The following is a 27,826-nucleotide window of genomic DNA, read 5'->3' as shown; positions in this document are numbered from 1 at the left end:
ACAAACCAACCATCCCATTACCCATAAATAAACCATCCCATTAACCATAAATAAACCATCCCATTAACCATAAATAAACCATCCCATTAACCATAAATAAACCATCCCATTAACCATAAATAAACCATCCATTAACCATAAATAAACCATCCCATTAACCACAAACCAACCATCCATTAACCATAAATAAACCATCCCATTAAGCACAAACCAACCATCCCATTAACCATAAATAAACCATCCCATTAACCATAAACAAACCATCCATTAACCATAAATAAACCATCCCATTAACCACAAACCAACCATCCATTAACCATAAATAAACCATCCCATTAACCATAAACAAACCATCCCATTAACCATAAACAAACCATCCATTAACCATAAATAAACCATCCCATTAACCATAAATAAACCATCCATTAACCATAAATAAACCATCCCATTAACCACAAACCAACCATCCCATTAACCACAAACCAACCATCCCATTAACCATAAATAAACCATCCCATTAACCATAAATAAACCATCCCATTAACCATAAATAAACCATCCCATTAACCATAAATAAACCATCCCATTAACCATAAATAAACCATCCCATTAACCATAAACAAACCATCCCATTAACCATAAATAAACCATCCCATTAACCATAAATAAACCATCCTATTAACCATAAACAAACCATCCATTAACCATAAATAAACCATCCATTAACCATAAATAAACCATCCCATTAACCATAAATAAACCATCCCATTAACCACAAACCAACCATCCCATTAACCATAAATAAACCATCCCATTAACCATAAATAAACCATCCCATTAACCATAAATAAACCATCCCATTAACCATAAATAAACCATCCCATTAACCATAAATAAACCATCCCATTAACCATAAATAAACCATCCATTAACCATAAATAAACCATCCCATTAACCACAAACCAACCATCCATTAACCATAAATAAACCATCCCATTAACCACAAACCAACCATCCCATTAACCATAAATAAACCATCCCATTAACCATAAACAAACCATCCATTAACCATAAATAAACCATCCCATTAACCACAAACCAACCATCCATTAACCATAAATAAACCATCCCATTAACCATAAAGAAACCATCCCATTAACCATAAATAAACCATCCATTAACCATAAATAAACCATCCCATTAACCATAAATAAACCATCCATTAACCATAAACAAACCATCCCATTAACCATAAATAAACCATCCCATTAACCATAAATAAACCATCCCATTAACCACAAACCAACCATCCATTAACCATAAATAAACCATCCATTAACCACAAACCAACCATCCATTAAACATAAATAAACCATCCATTAACCATAAACAAACCATCCCATTAACCATAAATAAACCATCCGATTAACCATAAACAAACCATCCATTAACCATAAATAAACCATCCCATTAACCATAAATAAACCATCCCATTAACCATAAATAAACCATCCCATTAACCATAAACAAACCATCCATTAACCATAAATAAACCATCCCATTAACCATAAATAAACCATCCCATTAACCACAAATAAACCATCCCATTAACCACAAACCAACCATCCCATTAACCATAAATAAACCATCCCATTAACCACAAACCAACCATCCCATTAACCATAAATAAACCATCCCATTAACCATAAACAAACCATCCCATTAACCATAAATAAACCATCCCATTAACCACAAACCAACCATCCCATTAACCATAAATAAACCATCCCATTAACCATAAACAAACCATCCATTAACCATAAACAAACCATCCCATTAACCATAAATAAACCATCCATTAACCATAAATAAACCATCCCATTAACCATAAACAAACCATCCCATTAACCATAAACAAACCATCCCATTAACCATAAATAAACCATCCCATTAACCATAAACAAACCATCCCATTAACCATAAATAAACCATCCCATTAACCATAAATAAACCATCCCATTAACCATAAATAAACCATCCCATTAACCATAAATAAACCATCCCATTAACCATAAATAAACCATCCCATTAACCACAAACCAACCATCCCATTAACCATAAATAAACCATCCCATTAACCACAAACCAACCATCCCATTAACCATAAATAAACCATCCCATTAACCATAAATAAACCATCCCATTAACCATAAATAAACCATCCCATTAACCATAAATAAACCATCCCATTAACCACAAACAAACCATCCCATTAACCATAAATAAACCATCCCATTAACCACAAACCAACCATCCCATTAACCATAAATAAACCATCCCATTAACCATAAATAAACCATCCCATTAACCACAAACCAACCATCCCATTAACCACAAACCAACCATCCCATTAACCATAAATAAACCATTCCATTAACCATAAATAAAACATCCCATTAACCATAAACAAACCATCCATTAACCATAAATAAACCATCCATTAACCATAAATAAACCATCCCATTAACCATAAATAAACCATCCCATTAACCATAAACAAACCATCCATTAACCATAAATAAACCATCCCATTAACCATAAATAAACCATCCCATTAACCATAAATAAACCATCCATTAACCATAAATAAACCATCCATTAACCATAAACAAACCATCCCATTAACCATAAATAAACCATCCCATTAACCATAAATAAACCATCCCATTAACCATAAATAAACCATCCCATTAACCATAAATAAACCATCCCATTAACCATAAATAAACCATCCCATTAACCATAAATAAACCATTCCATTAACCATAAATAAACCATCCCATTAACCACAAACAAACCATCTGTCACGTCCTGACCAGTAGAGGGTGTAGTTGGGTCAGGACGTGGCAGAAGGGAGTAAGTGTTTTATTGTTTCATTTAATTTTGGCCGTATGACTTCCAATCAAGCACAGCTGTAGAGGGTTGTGGTTGATTGGGAGTCACACATAAGTTGCCTACGTTTCCGTTGTGTGGTGTGGGTAATTGTGCTTGTCACTGTTGTTGCACCTGACAGGACTGTGTTGGCTGTCAGTTTTGTTGTTTTGTTAATTGCATAGTGTTCGTAACATTAAAAATGACGAACCCTAACTCCGCCGCATTTTGGTCCACTTCTTCCGTAGACAGCCGTTACAGAATTACCCACCAAACCAGGACCAAGCGGCGGAAGAGGAAGGAGCAGCAGGACTACTGCGTTATGGACAAATGGACATGGGAACAGATCCTGGACGGAGAGGGACCATGGACTCAGGCTGGGGATTATCGCCTCCCGCAGTGGGAGATTGAAGCGGCGAGAGCGGAGAGGCGATACTACGAGGAGAGAGAGCGCAACGAGCGCGAGAGGCAGCCCCAATATTTTTTTGGGGGGGGCACACGGGACAGTCGGTGGAGCTGAGGTCGGAACCAGAGCCAGTCGGGATGACATTGGAGGTGAGCGAGGGCTATGAGACAGAGACTGTGACGGGGTTAATGGGAAAATTAGGAGAGAGAGAGATGAGAGAGCTGCTAGTGTGGTGCATAAAGTACGGCATTCGCCCTAATGAGCGTGTCGTGGGTATGATGTCACCTGAGGCAGCTCTCCATTCTCGTCCTGAGGTGCGTGCTGGTTGTCTGGTAAAGACTGTGCCTGCGCCCAGAAACAGGCCTCCTCCATGTCTTCCCAGCCCTGCACATCCTGTACCTACGCCCAGAACCAAGCCTCCTGCATGTCTTCCTATCCTGGTCAAGCCCGTGCCTCCTCCACGGACCAGTCCTCCAGTGGGTCTCCCTATCCTGGTCAAACCCGTGTCTCCTCCACAGACCAGTCCTCCAGTGGGTCTCCCTATCCTGGTCAAGCCCGTGCCTCCTCCACGGACCAGTACTCCAGTAGGTCTCTCTATCCTGGTCAAGCCCGTGTCTCCTCCACGGACCAGTCCTCCAGTGGGTCTCCCCAGCCTGGTGAATCCTGAGTCGGAGCTGCCCGCCAGTCAACAGTCGTCGGAGCTGCCCGCCAGTCAACAGTCGTCGGAGCTGCCCGCCAGTCAACAGTCGTCGGAGCTGCCCGCCAGTCAACAGTCGTCGGAGCTGCCCGCCAGTCAACAGTCGTCGGAGCTGCCCGCCAGTCAACAGTCGTCGGAGCTGCCCGCCAGTCAACAGTCGTCGGAGCTGCCCGCCAGTCAACAGTCGTCGGAGCTGCCCGCCAGTCAACAGTCGTCGGAGCTGCCCGCCAGTCAACAGTCGCCAGAGAGGTCAGACTGCCCTGAACTGCCGGAGTGGCCAGACTGCCCTGAACTGCCGGAGTGGCCAGACTGCCCTGAACTGCCGGAGTGGCCGGACTGCCCTGAACTGCCGGAGTGGCCGGACTGCCCTGAACTGCCGGAGTGGCCGGACTGCCCTGAACTGCCGGAGTGGCCGGACTGCCCTGTTCTGCCGGACTGGCCGGACTGCCCTGTTCTGCCGGACTGGCCGGACTGCCCTGTTCTGCCGGACTGGCCGGACTGCCCTGTTCTGCCGGAGTGGCCGGACTGCCCTGTTCTGCCGGAGTGGCCGGACTGCCCTGTTCTGCCGGAGTGGCCGGACTGCCCTGTTCTGCCGGAGTGGCCAGACTGCCCGGTTCTGCCAGAGGTGCCCGCCTGCCCTGATCTGCCAGGGTGCCCGGCCTGTCAGGATCAGCCCGAGTGGTCCTCCTGCCCTCCGGTCCAGCCCGAGTGGTCCTCCTGCCCTCCGGTCCAGCCCGAGTGGTCCTCCTGCCTTCCGGCCCAGCCCGAGTGGCCCGCATGCCTTCCGGCCCAGCCCGAGTGGCCCGCATGCCTTCCGGCCCAGCCCGAGTGGCCCGCATGCCTTCCGGCCCAGCCCGAGTGGCCCGCATGCCTTCCGGCCCAGCCCGAGTGGCCCGCATGCCTTCCGGCCCAGCCCGAGTGGCCCGCATGCCTTCCGGCCCAGCCCGAGTGGCCCGCATGCCTTCCGACCCAGCCCGAGTGGTCCGTCTGCCAGGGTCAGCCCGAGTGGCCCGTCTGCCCGGCGCAGCGATCGGGCGCCAACAGAGTGGGCGACGCCGAAGGTGGAGCGAGGTCCACGTCCTGCACCTGAGCCACCTCCAGGATAGGTGGGTTGGGGAGGGAGGGTGTAGCACAGTGCCGTCGGTGACGGCAGCCACCCTCCCTTCCCTCCCTTATTGTTTAGGTGTTCCTTTTTGTTGGGGATTTTTTTGTGTTTTCCTTTTTTTAGGTGCATCCCGGGGTCTGCACCTTGAGGGGGGTACTGTCACGTCCTGACCAGTAGAGGGTGTAGTTGGGTCAGGACGTGGCAGAAGGGAGTAAGTGTTTTATTGTTTCATTTAATTTTGGCCGTGTGACTTCCAATCAAGCACAGCTGTAGAGGGTTGTGGTTGATTGGGAGTCACACATAAGTTGCCTACGTTTCCGTTGTGTGGTGTGGGTAATTGTGCTTGTCACTGTTGTTGCACCTGACAGGACTGTGTTGGCTGTCAGTTTTGTTGTTTTGTTAATTGCATAGTGTTCGTAACATTAAAAATGACGAACCCTAACTCCGCCGCATTTTGGTCCACTTCTTCCGTAGACAGCCGTTACACCATCCCATTAACCATAAATAAACCATCCCATTAACCACAAACCAACCATCCCATTAACCACAAACCAACCATCCCATTAACCATAAATAAACCATCCCATGAACCATAAATAAACCATCCCATTAACCATAAACAAACCATCCATTAACCATAAATAAACCATCCATTAACCATAAATAAACCATCCCATTAACCATAAACAAACCATCCATTAACCATAAATAAACCATCCCATTAACCATAACTAAACCATCCCATTAACCATAAATAAACCATCCCATTAACCATAAACAAACCATCCCATTAACCATAAATAAACCATCCATTAACCATAAATAAACCATCCCATTAACCATAAATAAACCATCCCATTAACCATAAATAAACCATCCCATTAACCATAAATAAACCATCCCATTAACCATAAACAAACCATCCCATTAACCATAAATAAACCATCCATTAACCATAAATAAACCATCCCATTAACCATAAATAAACCATCCCATTAACCATAAATAAACCATCCCATTAACCATAAACAAACCATCCATTAACCATAAACAAACCATCCCATTAACCATAAATAAACCATCACATGGAACATTTCTGGGATCATTTCAGCTCATGAAACATGGGACCAACACTTTACGTGTTGCATTTATATTTTTGTTCAGTGTAATTCACACATTGAACATTATTGACTGATGGTAGATTGGTGGACCCAGGCTGACACTAAAGAGGTTTTCAGGCAGTACATGGGAGCAAATGCGTGTGCCTAATAAAATGTGAGAACCTGATTGTGGGTTGCAGCATGCTTCAGTCTATCACCAGAATGAACATGTACAGTCAAAAGCTTAAGGAATGGATTCAACAGTAAAAACAATCACATGCTACATGATTTTTCAATTAGAATGTATTATTGCTATTGATGCTTTTTCATTTTCATTGTGGTTTAATTATCATCCATTTGTATTATTCTTTGGTTCTAGTTCTGATTCCTGTTCCCAACACTAGCAGAATATGGTAGTTTGTTTTGCCTGGCTACCCAAACTCCTTGCTCCTGCCAAACGCTACGCCACGCTCACGGACGTTCGTTTCTTCTCCGCAATGAGTCTTCATCTGAATACCTCCCTGACGATTTCCATTCTGGTTGGTCCCAGAAACCAATGGGGTTGGGCCAGAGCCAGAGCACACGTGGGTAAAGCGGCGTTTCGAGAATTCGCCATTGGCTTTGATACTCTGATTGGTTAGAGATGATCCAATCAATGATGACATTGTTTTATACAACACCCTCATTTTGACACCACAAACGACTTCAACACTGGCCGTCTCAGACTGAAGTATGTAGCTAACATAGAGCAGTAAAATAATTAAATTTGTCTTCAGGCAAGTGTTTGTTGCCAGTGTAGCAAGCAAGTCTATTAAGAATGACAGAAGTCTATTAAGAATGACAGAAGCCATGGCATATAGAAAGATAGCTTTATTGCACAAGGTGTTAGAATACTCTTTTTGTTAGTTTTTTCATTACTTTTCATAGAAAATGTTCTTTTAAAGACAAGCAATTGCTATTAGAAGCAACTCAAACGAATGTTTGGAATCCCCTCAACATTTTCTTTTCTTCAAATTTAAAATATTTGTACATTTCTTTCCCTCACCTTTTCCCTTTTACCAAGCATGCAATGTCATTTTTGAGGATGAACAAAATACAAAAAATGATCATTAAAAAAGTGAACAGGACAAATGACAACATCAAAATACCTTTAAAAAAGCATAAAAATTCAACAAATTAGTATAAAAAACATGAAGGGAATAGAGAAAAAATATTTGTTGCCCAAGGTGGAAATTCATGTTTATCAAATCCATATTTTCATTCATGTTGTTTTCATTTTGAAGTGGGGGCATGATTCAACCCTGATCTTGCCCTATTTTATTCTGACGAAAATAGCTCTTCATACAAAACTGTGTTTTATGTACAAGAGTTAATCTATAAACAATAGTGCCAAAGGTAGTGTATGTACTGTATGTCAGGGAGTTGACTTGGGAGAGCTGGTTGGGAGTGTCAGCTTTTTCCACAATTTCAGTGTGTGTGACCCAGAGCCATATATTTAGAGAGTTCAAACAACTTTTAGAATTCTAGACATTCAGTTACATAGCATTGCTAAAATATTCCCCATGTGACGTTATTGGGGAGCTAACATGGCTGCCATAGATTGTTGAAGTGTCATGTAAATGCATCGTAACGCAGAAACCGCATTGGCCCTGCTTTCTAAATACATGGCTCTGGTGTGACCTCAAGAGCTAGTCCCTGATTTTACTTGGTTAAAGCTGGCCGAAATCATAAGTGTGTTATGCCTCAGTACTGTCTGGCCTCTGGAACCCAAAAAATCTAAATAAATAAACAAGTAAAAACAAACATATTCAATTAAAAATCAACAGATGGACCTTAACAAATAATCCAAAAACAAAAGAAATGACAAAACACTTGAATGGCAATACTTCAATAGACATTCCAACAAGTTCCTGTGTTGATGTACATGTAGTAGCACAAAATGGTGCGGAGGATGAGGATGCACATGGATATTGGGGATGGAGAAAGAAGTGGGAAATATACAGTACTTCAGACAGGGCCGCAACAGAGACACCAATAGACCACTGACTGCACATCATCTTATCATATTCAAACTGAACACCCTGACTGGCTGGCAACGTCTCTCTGTAAACTAGACAATTAACTTACTTCACATGATTATCCTCCTTGGTGTCTTGGCGGCCATTTTGTATTGGAAGGAGGGAGACAGTAATACATGGGCTGAGAGGTTGGTAGAGGTTACAGGGCTACTGGTGTATGCTCTGTGTGGTAGCTAGCTGTGGGATACAGTAGCCGTGCTCTGATCTCTGACTTCTGCTCCACTCACAGTGACTCTGTAACCCCGCTGCTACCACAGGTCAAAGGTCAAAGGCCCATACCTGAGGCCCTGAGAGGTCGTGGCCTCTGTTTACTCAAGTAACAGGTGAACGAAAGCAGAGAAATGATAGACAACAGTGTCAACAGTGTAGGTCGCCCTGGATACACCCGTCTTCAGAGGAAATGATTTGGCTTCTGAAAGTAAGTACACCAACCAATCACTGACGATCTTATAAGATACTAACTAATAGGGGGCTTTGAGATGGACACTTCCTGTCTGAAAAGGAAGTCACCTCGTTCCTCTCAGCCTGTCTACAGTAACATAAAGAACACGTGCTCCTCCCTCTTCATAATGCTCTTCTATTCTTTCCTCCTCTTTCATTTTCCCTGCTCTTCACATGATTGAGCGATTGTCTCATTCTTATAGTTTTTAAAATATTTAAATGGTTGTATAGTTTTATTCTTTGCCATAATTTCACTTAAATGACATAATATACTTACATAGAAATATATACGTAAAATCTTTAAAATACCAAATATTCTATATTTGTTTGTATTGCGAGAGCCCTGATGTTTTCAAATCATTGCTGGGTTATTTGGGTTGTCATGTTTCGGTCAAAAGCTATCGGATAATGTTGAGTTGGGAAAGAGGAGGGGAGGGTGGGACATATCAACAATAAATGTGCTAAAAATACGAACTTAAAGTTCTGAGTGAGGTGAATCTGAAACCCTTCCTTATGGAATCCACAGAGAGAGAGAGAGAGTAACTGCCGATGGAGAGTGAGACTGGACGTAGAGACAGAGCGAGTGAGACGAGACTAGAGGGGATAAAACTGGAAGTCCTGCAGGAGCTTCTGCTCAAACCATGGAGGGCAGCATAATGTGTGTGTGTGTGTGATGGACACTGCTTTTAGCCCAGACTCCTCTGCTATCATTGACTTCATCAGCACGAGCAGTGAGCTTTCACCATTCAGCTCCTCAGTAATACTCAATTGGTTTGAAATGACCTTGGAGAACAGCTCCAGGTCTTCCTCTGTGTGTGTGTGTGTGTGTGTGTGTGTGTGTGTGTGTGTGTGTGTGTGTGTGTGTGTGTGTGTGTGTGTGTGTGTGTGTGTGTGTGTGTGTGTGTGTGTGTGTGTGTGTGTGTGTGTGTGTGAGAGATAGTAGTTTGTTTTATACAGGTCCAGGTGAGCATGAATCAGGCAGGTTACAATGGTCTCTGGTCATTCCTGGGAGGCAGAACCCAAGGTCAGAATAAAGACTAATCACGCTACTGGGTAATTAGCTGTTACAGTAGCTAGCTGTTAGCTGGGGACACCTGCTGCACTGCACTGCACTACATGCCCACCCTGACCTGGAGTGTAGAACACTGGTGTGTGGCTGGGCTGGGTGTGGGCCGGGGCCAGAGTGTATAGTCTTTGAGAGAGAGAAGGGGGGCTAGTAGCTACACCAGTGTGTAAGACTTGGAGTAGGCCCCGACCCCTTGCTTCTGCAGTCTGCCCAACGCTGAGGAGCTGTTCTCTAGCAGTGAGTCTCTGGAGCCCCCCATCTTGGTGCTGGAGCCAGTGGGATTGCTGCTGGTGCTGGAGGTGGAGGCTGTGGCTGCAGGGTTGGAGCTGGGCATAGTGAGAGTCCTCTGGGGCAGGGTGGCAGTACCCGAGCTCACACCCAGGCTGCCCAGCCCAGAGTGTCCCAGCGTCAGGGCCTGCTGCTTGGACGGGTCCAGAGTCATGTGACGGCCCTGGGTGTGGTACGCCCGCTGTGCCAGGCTGCGGATGGAGGCCTCCCGGGGTGGTACAGCAGGGCACGGGTCATGCAGTTCTGCCTGTTTCCTGAAGAAAGGGTCTGTCTTCATGTAGAGCGGGAGGTTGCAGAATTCACCTAGTGACGAGGACAGAACAGAGAGAGGGAGGGGCATGTTGAGATGTACATCCTGTGGCACAGTATAATATGGTGCCACTGTGCCAGTCAGGGTGGCTCTCTGTACTCACTCTTGTTGGCGCGGTGGGGGATGGGCACGGCCACGTTGGTAGGTCTGCCGCGGTCATAGTCCTGGGGTTTGGGTGGCGAGGCGGTGAAGCGACAAAGGCCTGTCTCGGACGGCGTGCTGAGTGATGTCATGCTGTCGGCCGGGTCGTTGGTGCCAGTGGTCATCTGGTCAGAGGAGCTGTCGGAGATGAAGCACTCTGTGATAGTGAACTTGGCATGCTGCAGGTGCTCCTCCAGTTTGGCGTGTTCGTAGGCCCGCGCCAGCTCCTCGTATGTAGACGATGCACTCTCTGTGGACACCATGCTGTTACGACCCTTATCTGGAGAAACAATATATGAGATACCATGTTAAAATAATACAAAATGAAGTTTGCATACAGTACAGATGTGTCAGTAGGCCTTTCAAGGTATCCTACAGGTCTGGTTTGGGGATGTAAAAGATAGATTTGTTGATGATGGGTCTTAGTGGCGTTGTTGCCAGGGCGGGGCGGTACCCACCAGTGTCCTGCGACAGGCTGGCGCTGTAGCTGTCACTCTCGGTGGCGGTGATGCCGTGGGAGCCCATGGTGCGCCAGTCAGAGGTCAGAGTTCTTGCGGAGGCTGTTGATTGGCTCTGGCCCGGCCTGCTCAGGGTCCACTGGCTGGAATACCGGTTCCTGGAGCTGTGGGCCGACTTCACACTCTTCCTCGACACTGGGTCTGAGGAGAGGATAGGAGGAGGACAGTGAGAGGATGCTATTCAGAACACTTCTAATCAGCATGTACATCATTAATGATGCTTTGTAACCACTTTGGGTGTCAGATCAAGTTCACTTCTACACATTACACTGTAATATGACATCTTTCCATTCTATGCACATCCTACTGTATGTGAAGTACTCACTGGTTCCAGGGCGGATGTCTGACATGTCAATCAATGGCCCTGTGTTCTGGATGAGGGCGGGGTGGTGCAGAGACACGCCCGTGCAGAAGCTCTGTGGATTCACTGACTGGCTGAACTCAGTGTCCGTCACTGGGGCCGCTGCCTTGTCCTCACCTACCGGACGCAGGGGATGAGGAAAATATATTATGACAGTAGTTACAAAATATCTGTGATACACAATTCATCTCCCTTGTCATATGTTATCCTCACAGACTGATTGTAAATCACACTCTATCAAAATGTATTTAGCAACTTGAGAATAATAGTTTATATATAATAGGTTAGTTAGTGTACTGTAACTGGAGGCTATCTAATTGGACGATATTCTGTCTGATCAATCTGATTGGCTGATAGTGTGTCCATACTGACCTATCTGCTTGATTCCCTCCTTGTCCTCGATGAGCAGCTGGACACGGGGTATGTCGATGTGGAGCCGGGGGCCCTGGGGAGGACCCTTCACTGGGGTGTCCATGCTGCGGTTGTTCTTACTGCTCAACACACAAAACAAGACACATTCTTAGACTGGATCCACTGTCACATCAGCAGTACTTACATACAGTACATATAGAACTAGGGTATATTGGTGATACTTTAACAGAGTTTACTGAGACTGATAGGTGTATTCAAATATCCATCAAGATTCACTGGAATATGACACATCCATAACCACAGGCAGCAATCAATCAAGTGTATTATCCTTGCCTGATAAGCATCTCTGCAAGGCTCTTAGCGTCTGTGAAAACAAACACAAATATCTTTATTAGATTATGATGGATCATCATGTGGATTCGGTAAATTATTTTGACCTGTTACCTTTAGTGCTTCTGAGATACTACTCGCCCCCACCAAGCAATTATTTCTCTCCCTCTCTGTTTCTCCCCTCCCCCTTCTTTCCTTCTCTTTCTCCTTCCTTCCCTATGTCTCTCACCTCTGAGTCGTTTCAGTCTCTTCTCCTTGCGTTTCTTGCGGATGATGAAGAGCAGGGCGACGCCCAGGGTGACCAGGATGACAGGAGAGCCTATGGAGAACAGCTTCTTCACATCGTCTCTGTCCTCCTGGGCCGAGTTTATAGGAGGGATGGTACCTGGGAGGAAGAGAAGGGGTGAGCGGGACAGAGAGAGTGAGGGGAAGGGGGTCAGAGGTAGATTAAAGGACTGTTTTTATTACTACTTTCATGCCCAATCACATTCTACTTCACCCTCTCTCCTTTTCTTCCTCCCTCCCTCTCTCGTCCGTGGGTTTTGGCCTCTTTCCTTCCTCCCTTCCTTCCTCCCTTTCCCTTCTCTTTGATGACTGTGAGTCGCTTTGAAAAAGAGAGTCTGCTAGAATGTCATGTAAATGTCAAAGCAGGAAGTGAGAGCAAGTATCTAGTAGAAGCAGGAAGTGACTCACTGCCATCGTAGTCTGTGGTGGCGAACTGGGAGCTCTGGTTCCCACAGCCGGCACTGTTGCAGGCCTTCATCTTCAGTTCGTACCAGGTGGCCTCACGCAGCTCGCTGAGGAAGAGCTGGGCTGTGGCGTTGGCCTTCAGGCTCTGCCAAGCCCATGTGCCCTTGGGCCGGAAGTCGAGCAGCAGAGCAGTGATGGGGCAGCCTCCGCTGGTCCAGCCCTGCAGGTTGAGCCCCGCATGGGTGGAGTTGATGTGGGTGAGCAGGGGCTGCTCCTTGTTGAACACGGGCTCTGCAGGGCAAGAGGAGAGACAGAGGGATAGACTGTCAGACTGGGAATATTGAAGTCAGTGTGTTAGAGTGTTGATGTGGTTCATGTGCAACACATGATGTGAGGTTAAATATAAGTCATGCCGTTTTAAAATTCCCTTCTTTCTTATCTTTCCTCCTCTACCCCCTCTCCCTCTCCTCTTTCTCCTTCCCTCCTCCCCTCACGATCCTTCCTTTCCCCTCACCTCGTCCGTGCGTCTTGGCCTCGATGATCTCAGAGATGCGTCCTGAGCCCACACTGTTCTTGGCTGCCAGTTTGACCTTGTACCAGGTGCCACAGCGCAGGTTGTCCAGCCTGAAGGACCGTTCAGTTGAAGTAATGAACACATCCCTCCACTCCTCTGTGTTGTCCACCGAGTACTGCAGGACGAAACCTGAGGACACACAGGGACGGACACCACAGATTTTATTAAGTGTTCACTTATCATCTGCTAAATACACAAAGACACAATTTAAATAACTATGAAATACTGTACATGTCTGTCAATTAGAGTATCCTCCCAGTTCCATATTACACAAACTGCCCTCAGCTCTACTGAGGCAAAATCAGGTCAACTCACACTGCTGTTCCACCCTTTTAACACCAGGGGGGGATATAAAGGATTTAGAAACCCCTCCGTGATACATTCTGCTATGAGTATGACAGACATTAGGAGCTAACAACAGAGGGACCCTTGACGGGAACAGACAAAATCACACAAATAGACAAAAAGGTATATTGACGTTATTGATATTTTTTGGAGACAGTGAGATACAGCAGCTAAAGAACTCTCCTCAGACTGATCCTGATTTACTAATGCCCAGGTGGAGGGGAGTGGAGGGGAGTACCTCTGATGGAGCTGCCTCCGTTGTCCCCAGGGATCCAGGCCAGGGTGATGGAAGAGGTAGAGGTGGTGGAGACGGTCAGACGGGGCTGGTCTGGAGGAACTGGACATACAGAGTGATCACACAGTAAGAGCCAATCAGCATCACATAGACCAGGCACAAACAGCACACACTTACAGTGAGCAGGTAGAGAGACCAGAGGGACCAGATAGAGAGCAGAGAGACCAGATAGAGAGCAGAGGGACCAGATAGAGAGACCAGAGGGACCAGATAGAGAGACCAGAGGGACCAGATAGAGAGACCAGAGGGACCAGATAGAGAGCAGAGGGACCAGATAGAGACCAGAGGGACCAGATAGAGAGCAGAGAGACCAGATAGAGAGCAGAGGGACCAGATAGAGAGCAGAGGGACCAGATAGAGAGACCAGAGGGACCAGATAGAGAGCAGAGAGACCAGATAGAGAGCAGAGAGACCAGATAGAGAGCAGAGGAACCAGATAGAGAGCAGAGGAACCAGATAGAGAGCAGAGGGACCAGATAGAGAGCAGAGGAACCAGATAGAGAGACCAGAGGGACCAGATAGAGAGCAGAGAGACCAGATAGAGAGCAGAGGGACCAGATAGAGAGACCAGAGGGACCAGATAGAGAGACCAGAGGGACCAGATAGAGAGACCAGCGGGACCAGATAGAGAGACCAGAGAGACCAGATAGAGAGCAGAGAGACCAGATAGAGAGCAGAGAGACCAGATAGAGAGACCAGCGGGACCAGATAGAGAGACCAGAGGGACCAGATAGAGAGCAGAGAGACCAGATAGAGAGACCAGAGGGACCAGATAGAGAGACCAGAGGGACCAGATAGAGAGTAGAGGGACCAGATAGAGAGCAGAGAGACCAGATAGAGAGACCAGCGGGACCAGATAGAGAGACCAGAGGGACCCGATAGAGAGACCAGAGGGACCAGATAGAGAGACCAGAGGGACCAGATAGAGAGACCAGAGGGACCAGATAGAGAGCAGAGGGACCAGATAGAGAGACCAGAGGGACCAGATAGAGAGACCAGAGAGACCAGATAGAGAGACCAGAGGGACCAGATAGAGAGACCAGAGGGACCAGATAGAGAGACCAGAGGGACCAGATAGAGACCAGAGGGACCAGATAGAGAGCAGAGAGACCAGATAGAGAGCAGAGAGACCAGATAGAGAGCAGAGGGACCAGATAGAGAGACCAGAGGGACCAGATAGAGAGACCAGAGGGACCAGATAGAGAGCAGAGAGACCAGATAGAGAGCAGAGGGACCAGATAGAGAGACCAGAGGGACCAGATAGAGAGACCAGCGGGACCAGATAGAGAGACCAGAGAGACCAGATAGAGAGCAGAGAGACCAGATAGAGAGCAGAGAGACCAGATAGAGAGACCAGCGGGACCAGATAGAGAGACCAGAGGGACCAGATAGAGAGCAGAGAGACCAGATAGAGAGACCAGAGGGACCAGATAGAGAGACCAGAGGGACCAGATAGAGAGTAGAGGGACCAGATAGAGAGCAGAGAGACCAGATAGAGAGACCAGCGGGACCAGATAGAGAGACCAGAGGGACCAGATAGAGAGACCAGAGGGACCAGATAGAGAGACCAGAGGGACCAGATAGAGAGACCAGAGGGACCAGATAGAGAGCAGAGGGACCAGATAGAGAGACCAGAGGGACCAGATAGAGAGACCAGAGAGACCAGATAGAGAGACCAGAGGGACCAGATAGAGAGACCAGAGGGACCAGATAGAGAGACCAGAGGGACCAGATAGAGACCAGAGGGACCAGATAGAGAGCAGAGAGACCAGATAGAGAGACCAGAGGGACCAGATAGAGAGACCAGAGGGACCAGATAGAGAGACCAGAGGGACCAGATAGAGAGACCAGAGGGACCAGATAGAGAGCAGAGAGACCAGATAGAGAGAGCAGAGAGACCAGATAGAGAGACCAGAGGGACCAGATAGAGAGACCAGAGGGACCAGATAGAGCGACCAGCGGGACCAGATAGAGAGACCAGAGGGACCAGATAGAGAGACCAGAGGGACCAGATAGAGACCAGAGGGACCAGATAGAGAGACCAGAGGGACCAGATAGAGAGCAGAGAGACCAGATAGAGAGCAGAGGGACCAGATAGAGAGACCAGAGGGACCAGATAGAGAGCAGAGGGACCAGATAGAGAGACCAGAGGGACCAGATAGAGAGCAGAGAGACCAGATAGAGAGAGCAGAGAGACCAGATAGAGAGCAGAGAGACCAGATAGAGAGCAGAGAGACCAGATAGAGAGCAGAGGGACCAGATAGAGAGACCAGAGGGACCAGATAGAGAGACCAGAGGGACCAGATAGAGAGCAGAGAGACCAGATAGAGAGCAGAGGGACCAGATAGAGAGACCAGAGGGACCAGATAGAGAGACCAGAGGGACCAGATAGAGCGACCAGCGGGACCAGATAGAGAGACCAGAGGGACCAGATAGAGAGACCAGAGGGACCAGATAGAGACCAGAGGGACCAGATAGAGAGACCAGAGGGACCAGATAGAGAGCAGAGAGACCAGATAGAGAGCAGAGGGACCAGATAGAGAGACCAGAGGGACCAGATAGAGAGCAGAGGGACCAGATAGAGAGACCAGAGGGACCAGATAGAGAGCAGAGAGACCAGATAGAGAGAGCAGAGAGACCAGATAGAGAGCAGAGAGACCAGATAGAGAGCAGAGGGACCAGATAGAGAGACCAGAGGGACCAGATAGAGAGACCAGAGGGACCAGATAGAGAGCAGAGAGACCAGATAGAGAGCAGAGGGACCAGATAGAGAGACCAGAGGGACCAGATAGAGAGACCAGCGGGACCAGATAGAGAGACCAGAGAGACCAGATAGAGAGCAGAGAGACCAGATAGAGAGCAGAGAGACCAGATAGAGAGACCAGCGGGACCAGATAGAGAGACCAGAGGGACCAGATAGAGAGCAGAGAGACCAGATAGAGAGACCAGAGGGACCAGATAGAGAGACCAGAGGGACCAGATAGAGAGTAGAGGGACCAGATAGAGAGCAGAGAGACCAGATAGAGAGACCAGCGGGACCAGATAGAGAGACCAGAGGGACCAGATAGAGAGACCAGAGGGACCAGATAGAGAGACCAGAGGGACCAGATAGAGAGACCAGAGGGACCAGATAGAGAGCAGAGGGACCAGATAGAGAGACCAGAGGGACCAGATAGAGAGACCAGAGAGACCAGATAGAGAGACCAGAGGGACCAGATAGAGAGACCAGAGGGACCAGATAGAGAGACCAGAGGGACCAGATAGAGACCAGAGGGACCAGATAGAGAGCAGAGAGACCAGATAGAGAGCAGAGGGACCAGATAGAGAGACCAGAGGGACCAGATAGAGAGACCAGAGGGACCAGATAGAGAGACCAGAGGGACCAGATAGAGAGCAGAGAGACCAGATAGAGAGAGCAGAGAGACCAGATAGAGAGACCAGAGGGACCAGATAGAGAGACCAGAGGGACCAGATAGAGCGACCAGCGGGACCAGATAGAGAGACCAGAGGGACCAGATAGAGAGACCAGAGGGACCAGATAGAGACCAGAGGGACCAGATAGAGAGACCAGAGGGACCAGATAGAGAGCAGAGAGACCAGATAGAGAGCAGAGGGACCAGATAGAGAGACCAGAGGGACCAGATAGAGAGCAGAGGGACCAGATAGAGAGACCAGAGTGACCAGATAGAGAGCAGAGAGACCAGATAGAGAGAGCAGAGAGACCAGATAGAGAGACCAGAGGGACCAGATAGAGAGACCAGAGGGACCAGATAGAGCGACCAGCGGGACCAGATAGAGAGACCAGAGGGACCAGATAGAGAGACCAGAGGGACCAGATAGAGAGACCAGAGGGACCAGATAGAGAGACCAGAGGGACCAGATAGAGAGCAGAGAGACCAGATAGAGACCAGAGGGACCAGATAGAGAGACCAGAGGGACCAGATAGAGAGATTGGAGGGACCAGATAGACAGATTGGAGGGACCAGATAGACAGATTGGAGGGACCAGATAGAGAGCAGAGGGACCAGATAGAGAGCAGAGGGACCAGATAGACAGATTGGAGGGACCAGATAGACAGACCAGAGGGACCAGACAGACAGACCAGAGGGACGATACACACACACACAGTCAGAGGAACACAGAGAAGACAATCTGAATCCCAAAAGGTCCTCAGATCTCTCCACAACCATACACACACATTAGCCCAGTGTATCCCAGCTCACCTTGCACCAGCAGGTTGACAATGATGGTGTCAAAGCCCAGCGTGTTGGTGGCCGTGCACGTGTAGTACCCAGAATCCTCAGCTTTGACGGAACGCAGCACTAGAGTACCATTGGACAGGATCTGACGCTGTCCATCCACAGTCACAGGAATAGCCGAGTCCTCACTGATACACACACATAGAGGATCACAGTTAGACTTAATACACCAAGCTAAACACCGGTCGGGTAGACTTAATACACCAAGCTAAACACCGGTCGGGTAGACTTAATACACCAAGCTAAACACCGGTCTGGTAGACTTAATACACCAAGCTAAACACCGGTCTGGTAGACTTAATACACCAAGCTAAACACCGGTCTGGTAGACTTAATACACCAAGCTAAACACCGGTCTGGTAGACGTAATACACCAAGCTAAACACCGGTCGGGTAGATTTAATACACCAAGCTAAACACCGGTCTGGTAGACTTAATACACCAAGCTAAACACCGGTCTGGTAGACTTAATACACCAAGCTAAACACCGGTCGGGTAGACTTAATACACCAAGCTAAACACCAATCTGGTAGACTTAATACACCAACCTAAACCCCGGTTTGGTAGACTTAATACACCAAGCTAAACACCGGTCGGGTAGACTTAATACACCAAGCTAAACACCGGTCTGGTAGACTTAATACACCAAGCTAAACACCGGTCTGGTAGACTTAATACACCAAGCTAAACACCGGTCTGGTAGACTTAATACACCAAGCTAAACACCGGTCTGGTAGACTTAATACACCAAGCTAAACACCGGTCTTGTAGACTTAATACACCAAGCTAAACACCGGTCTGGTAGACTTAATACACCAAGCTAAACACCGGTCTGGTAGACTTAATACACCAAGCTAAACACCGGTCTGGTAGACTTAATACACCAAGCTAAACACCGGTCGGGTAGATTTAATACACCAAGCTAAACACCGGTCTGGTAGACTTAATACACCAACCTAAACCCCGGTTTGGTAGACTTAATACACCAAGCTAAACACCAGTCGGGTAGACTTAATACACCAAGCTAAACACCGGTCTGGTAGACTTAATACACCAAGCTAAACACCGGTCTGATAGACTTAATACACCAAGCTAAACACCGGTCTGATAGACTTAATACACCAAGCTAAACACCGGTCTGGTAGACTTAATACACCAAGCTAAACACCGGTCTGGTAGACTTAATACACCAAGCTAAACACCGGTCTGGTAGACTTAATACACCAAGCTAAACACCGGACAGGTAGACTTAATACACCAAGCTAAACACCGGTCTGGTAGACTTAATACACCAAGCTAAACACCGGTCACGTAGACTTAATACACCAAGCTAAACACCGGTCTGGTAGACTTAATACACCAAGCTAAACACCGGTCGGGTAGACTTAATACACCAAGCTAAACACCGGTCAGGTAGACTTAATACACCAAGCTAAACACCGGTCTGGTAGACTTAATACACCAAGCTAAACACCGGTCTGGTAGACTTAATACACCAAGCTAAACACCGGTCTGGTAGACTTAATACACCAAGCTAAACACCGGTCAGGTAGACTTAATACACCAAGCTAAACACCGGTCTGGTAGACTTAATACACCAAGCTAAACACCGGTCTGGTAGACTTAATACACCAAGCTAAAAACCGGACAGGTAGACTTAATACACCAAGCTAAACACCGGTCTGGTAAACTTAATACACCAAGCTAAACACCGGTCTGGTAGACTTAATACACCAAGCTAAACACCGGACAGGTAGACTTAATACACCAAGCTAAACACCGGTCTGGTAGACTTAATACACCAAGCTAAACACCGGACAGGTAGACTTAATACACCAAGCTAAACACCGGACAGGTAGACTTAATACACCAAGCTAAACACCGGTCTGGTAGACTTAATACACCAAGCTAAACACCGGACAGGTAGACTTAACCCTGACCAAATGTCTAAAGTTTCCACTTTTCTTTCAATGAGGATGAGTTGGGAGAGTTCTGACCTGTCTTTGGTCCATTTGAAGGTGGGGGTGGGTTCTCCCACTGAGCTGCAAGGCAAACGGATCTCCTTCATCCAGGGAGTGGTCACTGTGCCCCCGAACGACAGGATCTTAGCTGGGGCTGCAGACACAGGGTACACAGCTTAAACTGGGTATCACACGCACACGCACACGCACACACACACACACACACACACACACACTCACACAGACACACACAGACACACACTCACAGACACACACAGACACAGACACACACAGACACAGACACACACACACTTAAGCACCCAGGCACACTCACAGCCAGACAAACACATCCCTCACAGTCTAACGTCCCTGCTCTATTTTCTGATGTGTAAGCGTTTGTCTCTAGTGTTTGCTGAGTGAGCTTGGTATTGAGTAGGTTAGCCTGGAGGCTAGCCTTTTACCCACTGTTATGAGAGCAGAGTGCTGGAGTGCCCCCCCTTTCCTCCTCCCAGCCTTCCATCTCTCTCTGTCTATCTATACTCCATAGATTCTCCCCTGTATTGATTCCTGTCTCCCCCCTCCCCTGTTCATCACCACATAATTAACAACAGTGTTTCCTGCTACACCGCCAGCCCTCAATCAATACTACAGCTGTCAGTCAATAGGACAGAGAGAGAGAGAGAGAGAGAGAGAGAGAGAGAGAGAGAGAGAGAGAGAGAGAGAGAGAGAGAGAGAGAGAGAGAGAGAGAGAGAATGGAAGAGAGAGTGAGATAGGGGAATTAAATCCCTCTGTGTATTTCTACAATACTTATTCCTCTTTTTTTAGTTCTCTTAATAACCTTTAGAAAAATCCCTCCATCCCCCCTCTATTACCCCTCATCCCCTTCTCCCTTACCTTTCCCAGCAGGCTCCACGGTGACCTTTTCGCTGATATTGCCGCGGCCAGCGGTTGTCACAGCGGCGGCCCAGATGAGGTACTGTTTACCGCGGGTCAGGTGGGTGATCCTGTAGAACAACATCTCTGGGTTGGTCTCATACTCACTGGGAGCCTGGGGGAGAGAGATAGTGGTTAGATTACTAACACTGTATGATACCATGGTACGATAGCACTCTGGAGGGGCAGCTTGGCATCTATCGCCTAATGGCATGAGGGAAAGCTCAGATGGCTTGAAAGAGGGTTAGAACTAAGGAGTATAACTCATGCATGTATGTAGGCACGTACACATGCACCACCTCCCTCATCTGTTCACCACTCAACACACATCTTCACCTCTTTTTCCATTTGCCTCATTTACCTTTTTCTCTCTTTCTCTCTCCCTCCCTATCTCAGCTTCTACCCAGGCTTGCTGGAGAGCAGGGTGGGTATGACAGACAGACAGAGAGAAGAAGGGAGGGGAGGAGGGAGAAGGGGTGAATGTGGGGCTCTGGGGGGTGGGGGGGGTGAGTAACAGGAACATTAGAACATTCCTCCAGCGTGGAGGCAGCAGTGTAGTAGTGATTCAGGGAGTGATATGGGGACATAATGAAAAGAGGAACAAAAGCACTCTCATCTGTGTGACTGATACCCTCCCTCCCTCCTCCATGCTCATTCACATGGTACTCATGCAGAGAGAAACAGAGAGAGAGAGAGAGAGAGAGAGAGAGAGAGAGAGAGAGAGAGGGGGGAGGGTGAGGATTTGTGAATGATAAGAAAGTGGGATTCTTCCATGATAGCAGGATTTTAATGTATATGTGTATGTTTGTGTGTGTGAGAGAGAGAGAGAGAGCATAGTGTGGATGTGTGAAATCTGCATCACTAGTGCAGGCCTGTGTGTGAGAGCTCCTGATGCTGCAGTGTGCATGTGGGAGCTTGTTCTCCGCTTCATTTGCATATCTACGTCTCATCACGTTGCCAAGACAACCTCATCTGTTCATCTGGGGGGGGCAGGAAATAAAGTGACGGAGCAAACACAGTGAGAGAAAGAGAGAGAGAGACACACCCGAACACACACACACACACACACACACACACACACACTGAGTGATGGTTACTAATGAATTATCCATCAAGTGCTATATCATGCATCCACATCATGTTTCGTCATTAGGTCCTTAATTATCTGCCTCTCCAATACCTGTAACTGCGGCTCCCCCATCCCATACTCTCCCCTCTCAGTGGTACTTACCGGCTGTCCGGAGCCTGGGCTGGAGCAGTAGATGGTGTACTTGCGGATGACACCATTGGGTTTATGGGGGGGTAGCCAGGACACAACCACACTGCTGGGAGATGAGGGCACGGCTTTGATACCAGCTGGAGGACCTGGGACTGGAAAGTTCACAACACATAGACAGGTCAGCAGGGCTGTGTGTGTGTGTGTGTGTGTGTGTGTGCGTGCGTGCGTGCGTGCGTGTGTGTACTAAAGCCATGTTCAAGTAAACACGGGTGTGAGGAGTTTCCATGCATGTGTGTGTCCACACATGTCCACACATACTGTCCACACATACAGTCTACACCTACTGTCCACACCTACTGTCCACACCTACTGTCCACACATACTGTCCACACCTACTGTCCACCCATACTGTCTACACCTACTGTCCACCCATGCTGTCTACACCTACTGTCCACACATACTGTCTACACATACTGTCTATACCTACTGTCTACACCTACTGTCTACACCTACTGTCTACACCTACTGTCTACACATACTGTCTACACATACTGTCTACACCTACTGTCTACACATACTGTCCACACCTACTGTCTACACCTACTGTCTACACCTACTGTCTACACCTACTGTCTACACATACTGTCCACACATACTGTCTACACCTACTGTCTACACATACTGTCTACACCTACTGTCTACACCTACTGTCCACACCTACTGTCTACACCTACTGTCTACACCTACTGTCCACACCTACTGTCTACACATACTGTCTACACCTACTGTCTACACCTACTGTCTACACCTACTGTCCACACATACTGTCCACACATACTGTCTACACATACTGTCCACACCTACTGTCCACACCTACTGTCTACACCTACTGTCCACACCTACTGTCTACACCTACTGTCCACACCTACTGTCTACACATACTGTCCACACATACTGTCTACACATACTGTCCACACCTAATGTCTACACCTACTGTCCACCCATACTGTCCACACCTACTGTCTACACCTACTGTCCACACATACTGTCTACACATACTGTCTACACCTACTGTCTACACCTACTGTCTACACCTACTGTCCAAACATACTGTCCACACATACTGTCCACACCTACTGTCTACACCTACTGTCCACACATACTGTCTACACATACTGTCTACACATACTGTCCACACCCACTGTCCACACCTACTGTCCACACCTACTGTCTACACCTATTGTCTACACCTACTGTCTACACCTACTGTCCACACATACTGTCTACACCTACTGTCTACACCTACTGTCCACACATACTGTCCACACCTACTGTCCACACCTACTGTCCAAACATACTGTCCACACATACTGTCCACACCTACTGTCTACACCTACTGTCTACACCTACTGTCTACACCTACTGTCTACACATACTGTCCACACATACTGTCCACACATACTGTCTACACATACTGTCTACACATACTGTCCACACCTACTGTCTACACCTACTGTCCACCCATACTGTCCACACCTACTGTCTACACCTACTGTCCACACATACTGTCCACACCTACTGTCTACACCTACTGTCTACACCTACTGTCCAAACATACTGTCCACACATACTGTCCACACCTACTGTCCACACCTACTGTCTACACATACTGTCTACACCTACTGTCCACACCTACTGTCCACACCTACTGTCTACACATACTGTCTAAACATACTGTCTACACCTACTGTCTACACATACTGTCTACACCTACTGTCCACACATACTGTCTACACATACTGTCTACACCTACTGTCTACACCTACTGTCTACACATACTGTCTACACCTACTGTCCACACCTACTGTCCACACATACTGTCTACACATACTGTCTACACCTACTGTCTACACCTACTGTCTACACATACTGTCCACACCTACTGTCCACACATACTGTCTACACCTACTGTCCACACCTACTGTCTACACCTACTGTCTACACCTACTGTCTACACCTACCGTCCACACCTACCGTCCACACCTACCGTCCACACCTACCGTCTACACATACCGTCTACACCTACCGTCCACACCTACCGTCCACACCTACTGTCTACACCTACTGTCCACACATACTGTCCACACCTACTGTCTACACATACTGTCTACACCTACTGTCTACACCTACTGTCCACACATACTGTCTACACATACTGTCTACACCTACTGTCTACACCTACTGTCTACACCTACTGTCCACACCTACTGTCTACACCTACTGTCTACACCTACTGTCCACACCTACTGTCCACACATACTGTCTACACATACTGTCTACACCTACTGTCTACACCTACTGTCTACACATACTGTCCACACCCACTGTCCACACATACTGTCTACACCTACTGTCCACACCTACTGTCTACACCTACTGTCTACACCTACTGTCCACACATACTGTCCACACCTACTGTCCACACCTACTGTCTACACCTACTGTCCACACCTACTGTCCACACCTACTGTCCACACATACTGTCCACACATACTGTCCACACCTACTGTCTACACCTACTGTCTACACATACTGTCTACACATACTGTCCACACATACTGTCCACACATACTGTCTACACATACTGTCTACACATACTGTCCACACATACTGTCCACACCTACTGTCTACACCTACTGTCTACACCTACTGTCCAAACATACTGTCCACACATACTGTCCACACCTACTGTCCACACCTACTGTCTACACATACTGTCTACACCTACTGTCCACACCTACTGTCCACACCTACTGTCTACACATACTGTCTAAACATACTGTCTACACCTACTGTCTACACATACTGTCTACACCTACTGTCCACACATACTGTCTACACATACTGTCTACACCTACTGTCTACACCTACTGTCTACACATACTGTCTACACCTACTGTCCACACCTACTGTCTACACCTACTGTCCACACCTACTGTCCACACCTACTGTCCACACATACTGTCTACACATACTGTCTACACCTACTGTCTACACCTACTGTCTACACATACTGTCCACACCTACTGTCCACACATACTGTCTACACCTACTGTCTACACCTACTGTCTACACCTACCGTCTACACCTACCGTCCACACCTACCGTCCACACCTACCGTCCACACCTACCGTCTACACATACCGTCTACACCTACTGTCCACACCTACTGTCTACACCTACTGTCTACACCTACTGTCCACACATACTGTCCACACCTACTGTCTACACATACTGTCTAAACATACTGTCTATACCTACTGTCTACACATACTGTCTACACCTACTGTCCACACATACTGTCTACACATACTGTCTACACCTACTGTCTACACCTACTGTCTACACCTACTGTCCACACCTACTGTCTACACCTACTGTCCACACCTACTGTCCACACATACTGTCTACACATACTGTCTACACCTACTGTCTACACCTACTGTCTACACATACTGTCCACACCCACTGTCCACACATACTGTCTACACCTACTGTCCACACCTACTGTCTACACCTACTGTCTACACCTACTGTCTACACATACTGTCTACACCTACCGTCCACACCTGCTGTCCACACCTACTGTCCACACCTACTGTCCACACCTACTGTCTACACCTACTGTCTACACATACTGTCTACACCTACTGTCTACACCTACTGTCCACACCTACTGTCCACACCTACTGTCTACACCTACTGTCCACACATACTGTCTACAACTACTGTCCACACCTACTGTCCAAACATACTGTCTACAGGACATTACTCTCAGAATACCGCCCACTTCATCAGATAGAAAGACGTGGGTCTCCCTGAGTTACGAGGGACTGGGCTCAAATGAATATTGCGAGGCTCGACTACACTAGACCTTCTTCCATGTACTGTACCGTACTGTAGGACCTAGAGTACACAGATTAATAAGGACACATCCAACCCTAGGTAGACATCAGTAGCATTCTGTTCCTGCTGCACTTGACCCTGCTGGATCCTTTATAGATTATAGTGAGACTGTTAGAGAGATCCAGGACCCCCTCTCCCATCTCTATCCCACCCAGGGCAGCCTGCTCCCCTCAGTCATCCTTTTCTGTCTCCCTGGGCCCCCTCCATCCCCTGGGGCTCCATCTCAACCTGCAGATAATGGCAGGAACAACACCAGGGACATGAGAGAAGGAGGAGAGGGAGGGGGGGGGGGGGTAAGGGGCAGCCCTAAGGGGAGATATGATAGGGGATAGGGTGTTTACAGGAGAAAAGCATCATTATCATAACTGGGCCTCCATGTCAGAATTATTAGTTAAGGTCCAACTGCTTCTCAAAATCTGCCTGTGCCCAGTCCAGTCTGTCTGATCCACTGTCAGAACAATCCAATGATAAAGACTCATATACAGTACAGTAACCTACAGAACAACTCATTCTAACCATGACCATAACCATGGCTATGCAGCCCAACCACAGCTAACATAACCCTTCAGAGAGAGGGACAACCACAGCTAACATAACCCTTCAGAGAGAGGGACAACCACAGCTAACATAACCCTTCAGAGAGAGGGACAACCACAGCTAACATAACCCTTCAGAGAGAGGGACAACCACAGCTAACATAACCCTTAAGAGAGAGGGACAACCACAGCTAACATAACCCTTCAGGGAGAGGGACAACCACAGCTAACATAATCCTTCAGAGAGAGGGACAACCACAGCTAACATAACCCTTCAGAGAGAGGGACAACCACAGCTAACATAACCCTTCAGAGAGATGGACAACCACAGCTAACATAACCCTTCAGAGAGAGGGACAACCACAGCTAACATAACCCTTCAGGGAGAGGGACAACCACAGCTAACATAACCCTTCAGGGAGAGGGACAACCACAGCTAACATAACCCTTCAGAGAGAGGGACAACCACAGCTAACATAACCCTTCAGAGAGAGGGACAACCACAGCTAACATAACCCTTCAGGGAGAGGGACAACCACAGCTAACATAACCCTTCAGGGAGAGGGACAACCACAGCTAACATAACCCTTCAGAGAGAGGGACAACCACAGCTAACATAACCCTTCAGGGAGAGGGACAACCACAGCTAACATAACCCTTCAGAGAGAGGGACAACCACAGCTAACATAACCCTTCAGAGAGAGGGACAACCACAGCTAACATAACCCTTCAGAGAGAGGGACAACCACAGCTAACATAACCCTTCAGAGAGAGGGACAACCACAGCTAACATAACCCTTCAGAGAGAGGGACAACCACAGCTAACATAACCCTTCAGAGAGAGGGACAACCACAGCTAACATAACCCTTCAGAGAGAGGGACAACCACAGCTAACATAACCC

The 27,826-nt window shown here is 47.5% G+C and overlaps 1 protein-coding gene across 2 annotated transcripts in view; it reads right to left on the bottom strand.

The window, feature by feature from the left end:
• Positions 1-7,094: 7,094 nt before the first annotated feature.
• The window catches only part of LOC106603368 (Down syndrome cell adhesion molecule-like protein 1 homolog), a 113,706-nt gene continuing 92,974 nt past the window's right edge, over positions 7,095-27,826 (bottom strand). For both annotated transcript variants that reach the window (XM_045717052.1, XM_014196942.2), the window contains exons 20-33: positions 22,434-22,573; positions 21,164-21,317; positions 20,305-20,422; positions 18,272-18,435; positions 13,992-14,090; positions 13,349-13,537; positions 12,838-13,125; positions 12,374-12,529; positions 12,148-12,178; positions 11,815-11,933; positions 11,407-11,559; positions 11,022-11,222; positions 10,526-10,843; positions 7,095-10,415 (exon numbers count right to left, since the gene is read on the bottom strand). In XM_045717052.1, the coding sequence (XP_045573008.1) occupies positions 9,979-10,415; positions 10,526-10,843; positions 11,022-11,222; positions 11,407-11,559; positions 11,815-11,933; positions 12,148-12,178; positions 12,374-12,529; positions 12,838-13,125; positions 13,349-13,537; positions 13,992-14,090; positions 18,272-18,435; positions 20,305-20,422; positions 21,164-21,317; positions 22,434-22,573 (2,567 nt within the window). In that variant the 3' untranslated portion in view covers positions 7,095-9,978. The remainder of the gene's footprint in view (positions 10,416-10,525; positions 10,844-11,021; positions 11,223-11,406; positions 11,560-11,814; positions 11,934-12,147; positions 12,179-12,373; positions 12,530-12,837; positions 13,126-13,348; positions 13,538-13,991; positions 14,091-18,271; positions 18,436-20,304; positions 20,423-21,163; positions 21,318-22,433; positions 22,574-27,826) is intronic.

The sequence above is a fragment of the Salmo salar genome, chromosome ssa04 (assembly GCF_905237065.1).
Source record: "Salmo salar chromosome ssa04, Ssal_v3.1, whole genome shotgun sequence".
NCBI lineage: Eukaryota > Metazoa > Chordata > Actinopteri > Salmoniformes > Salmonidae > Salmo > Salmo salar.
The sequence above is the reverse complement of the archived record's forward strand: the minus strand, read 5'-3'. Positions and strand labels throughout refer to the sequence as shown.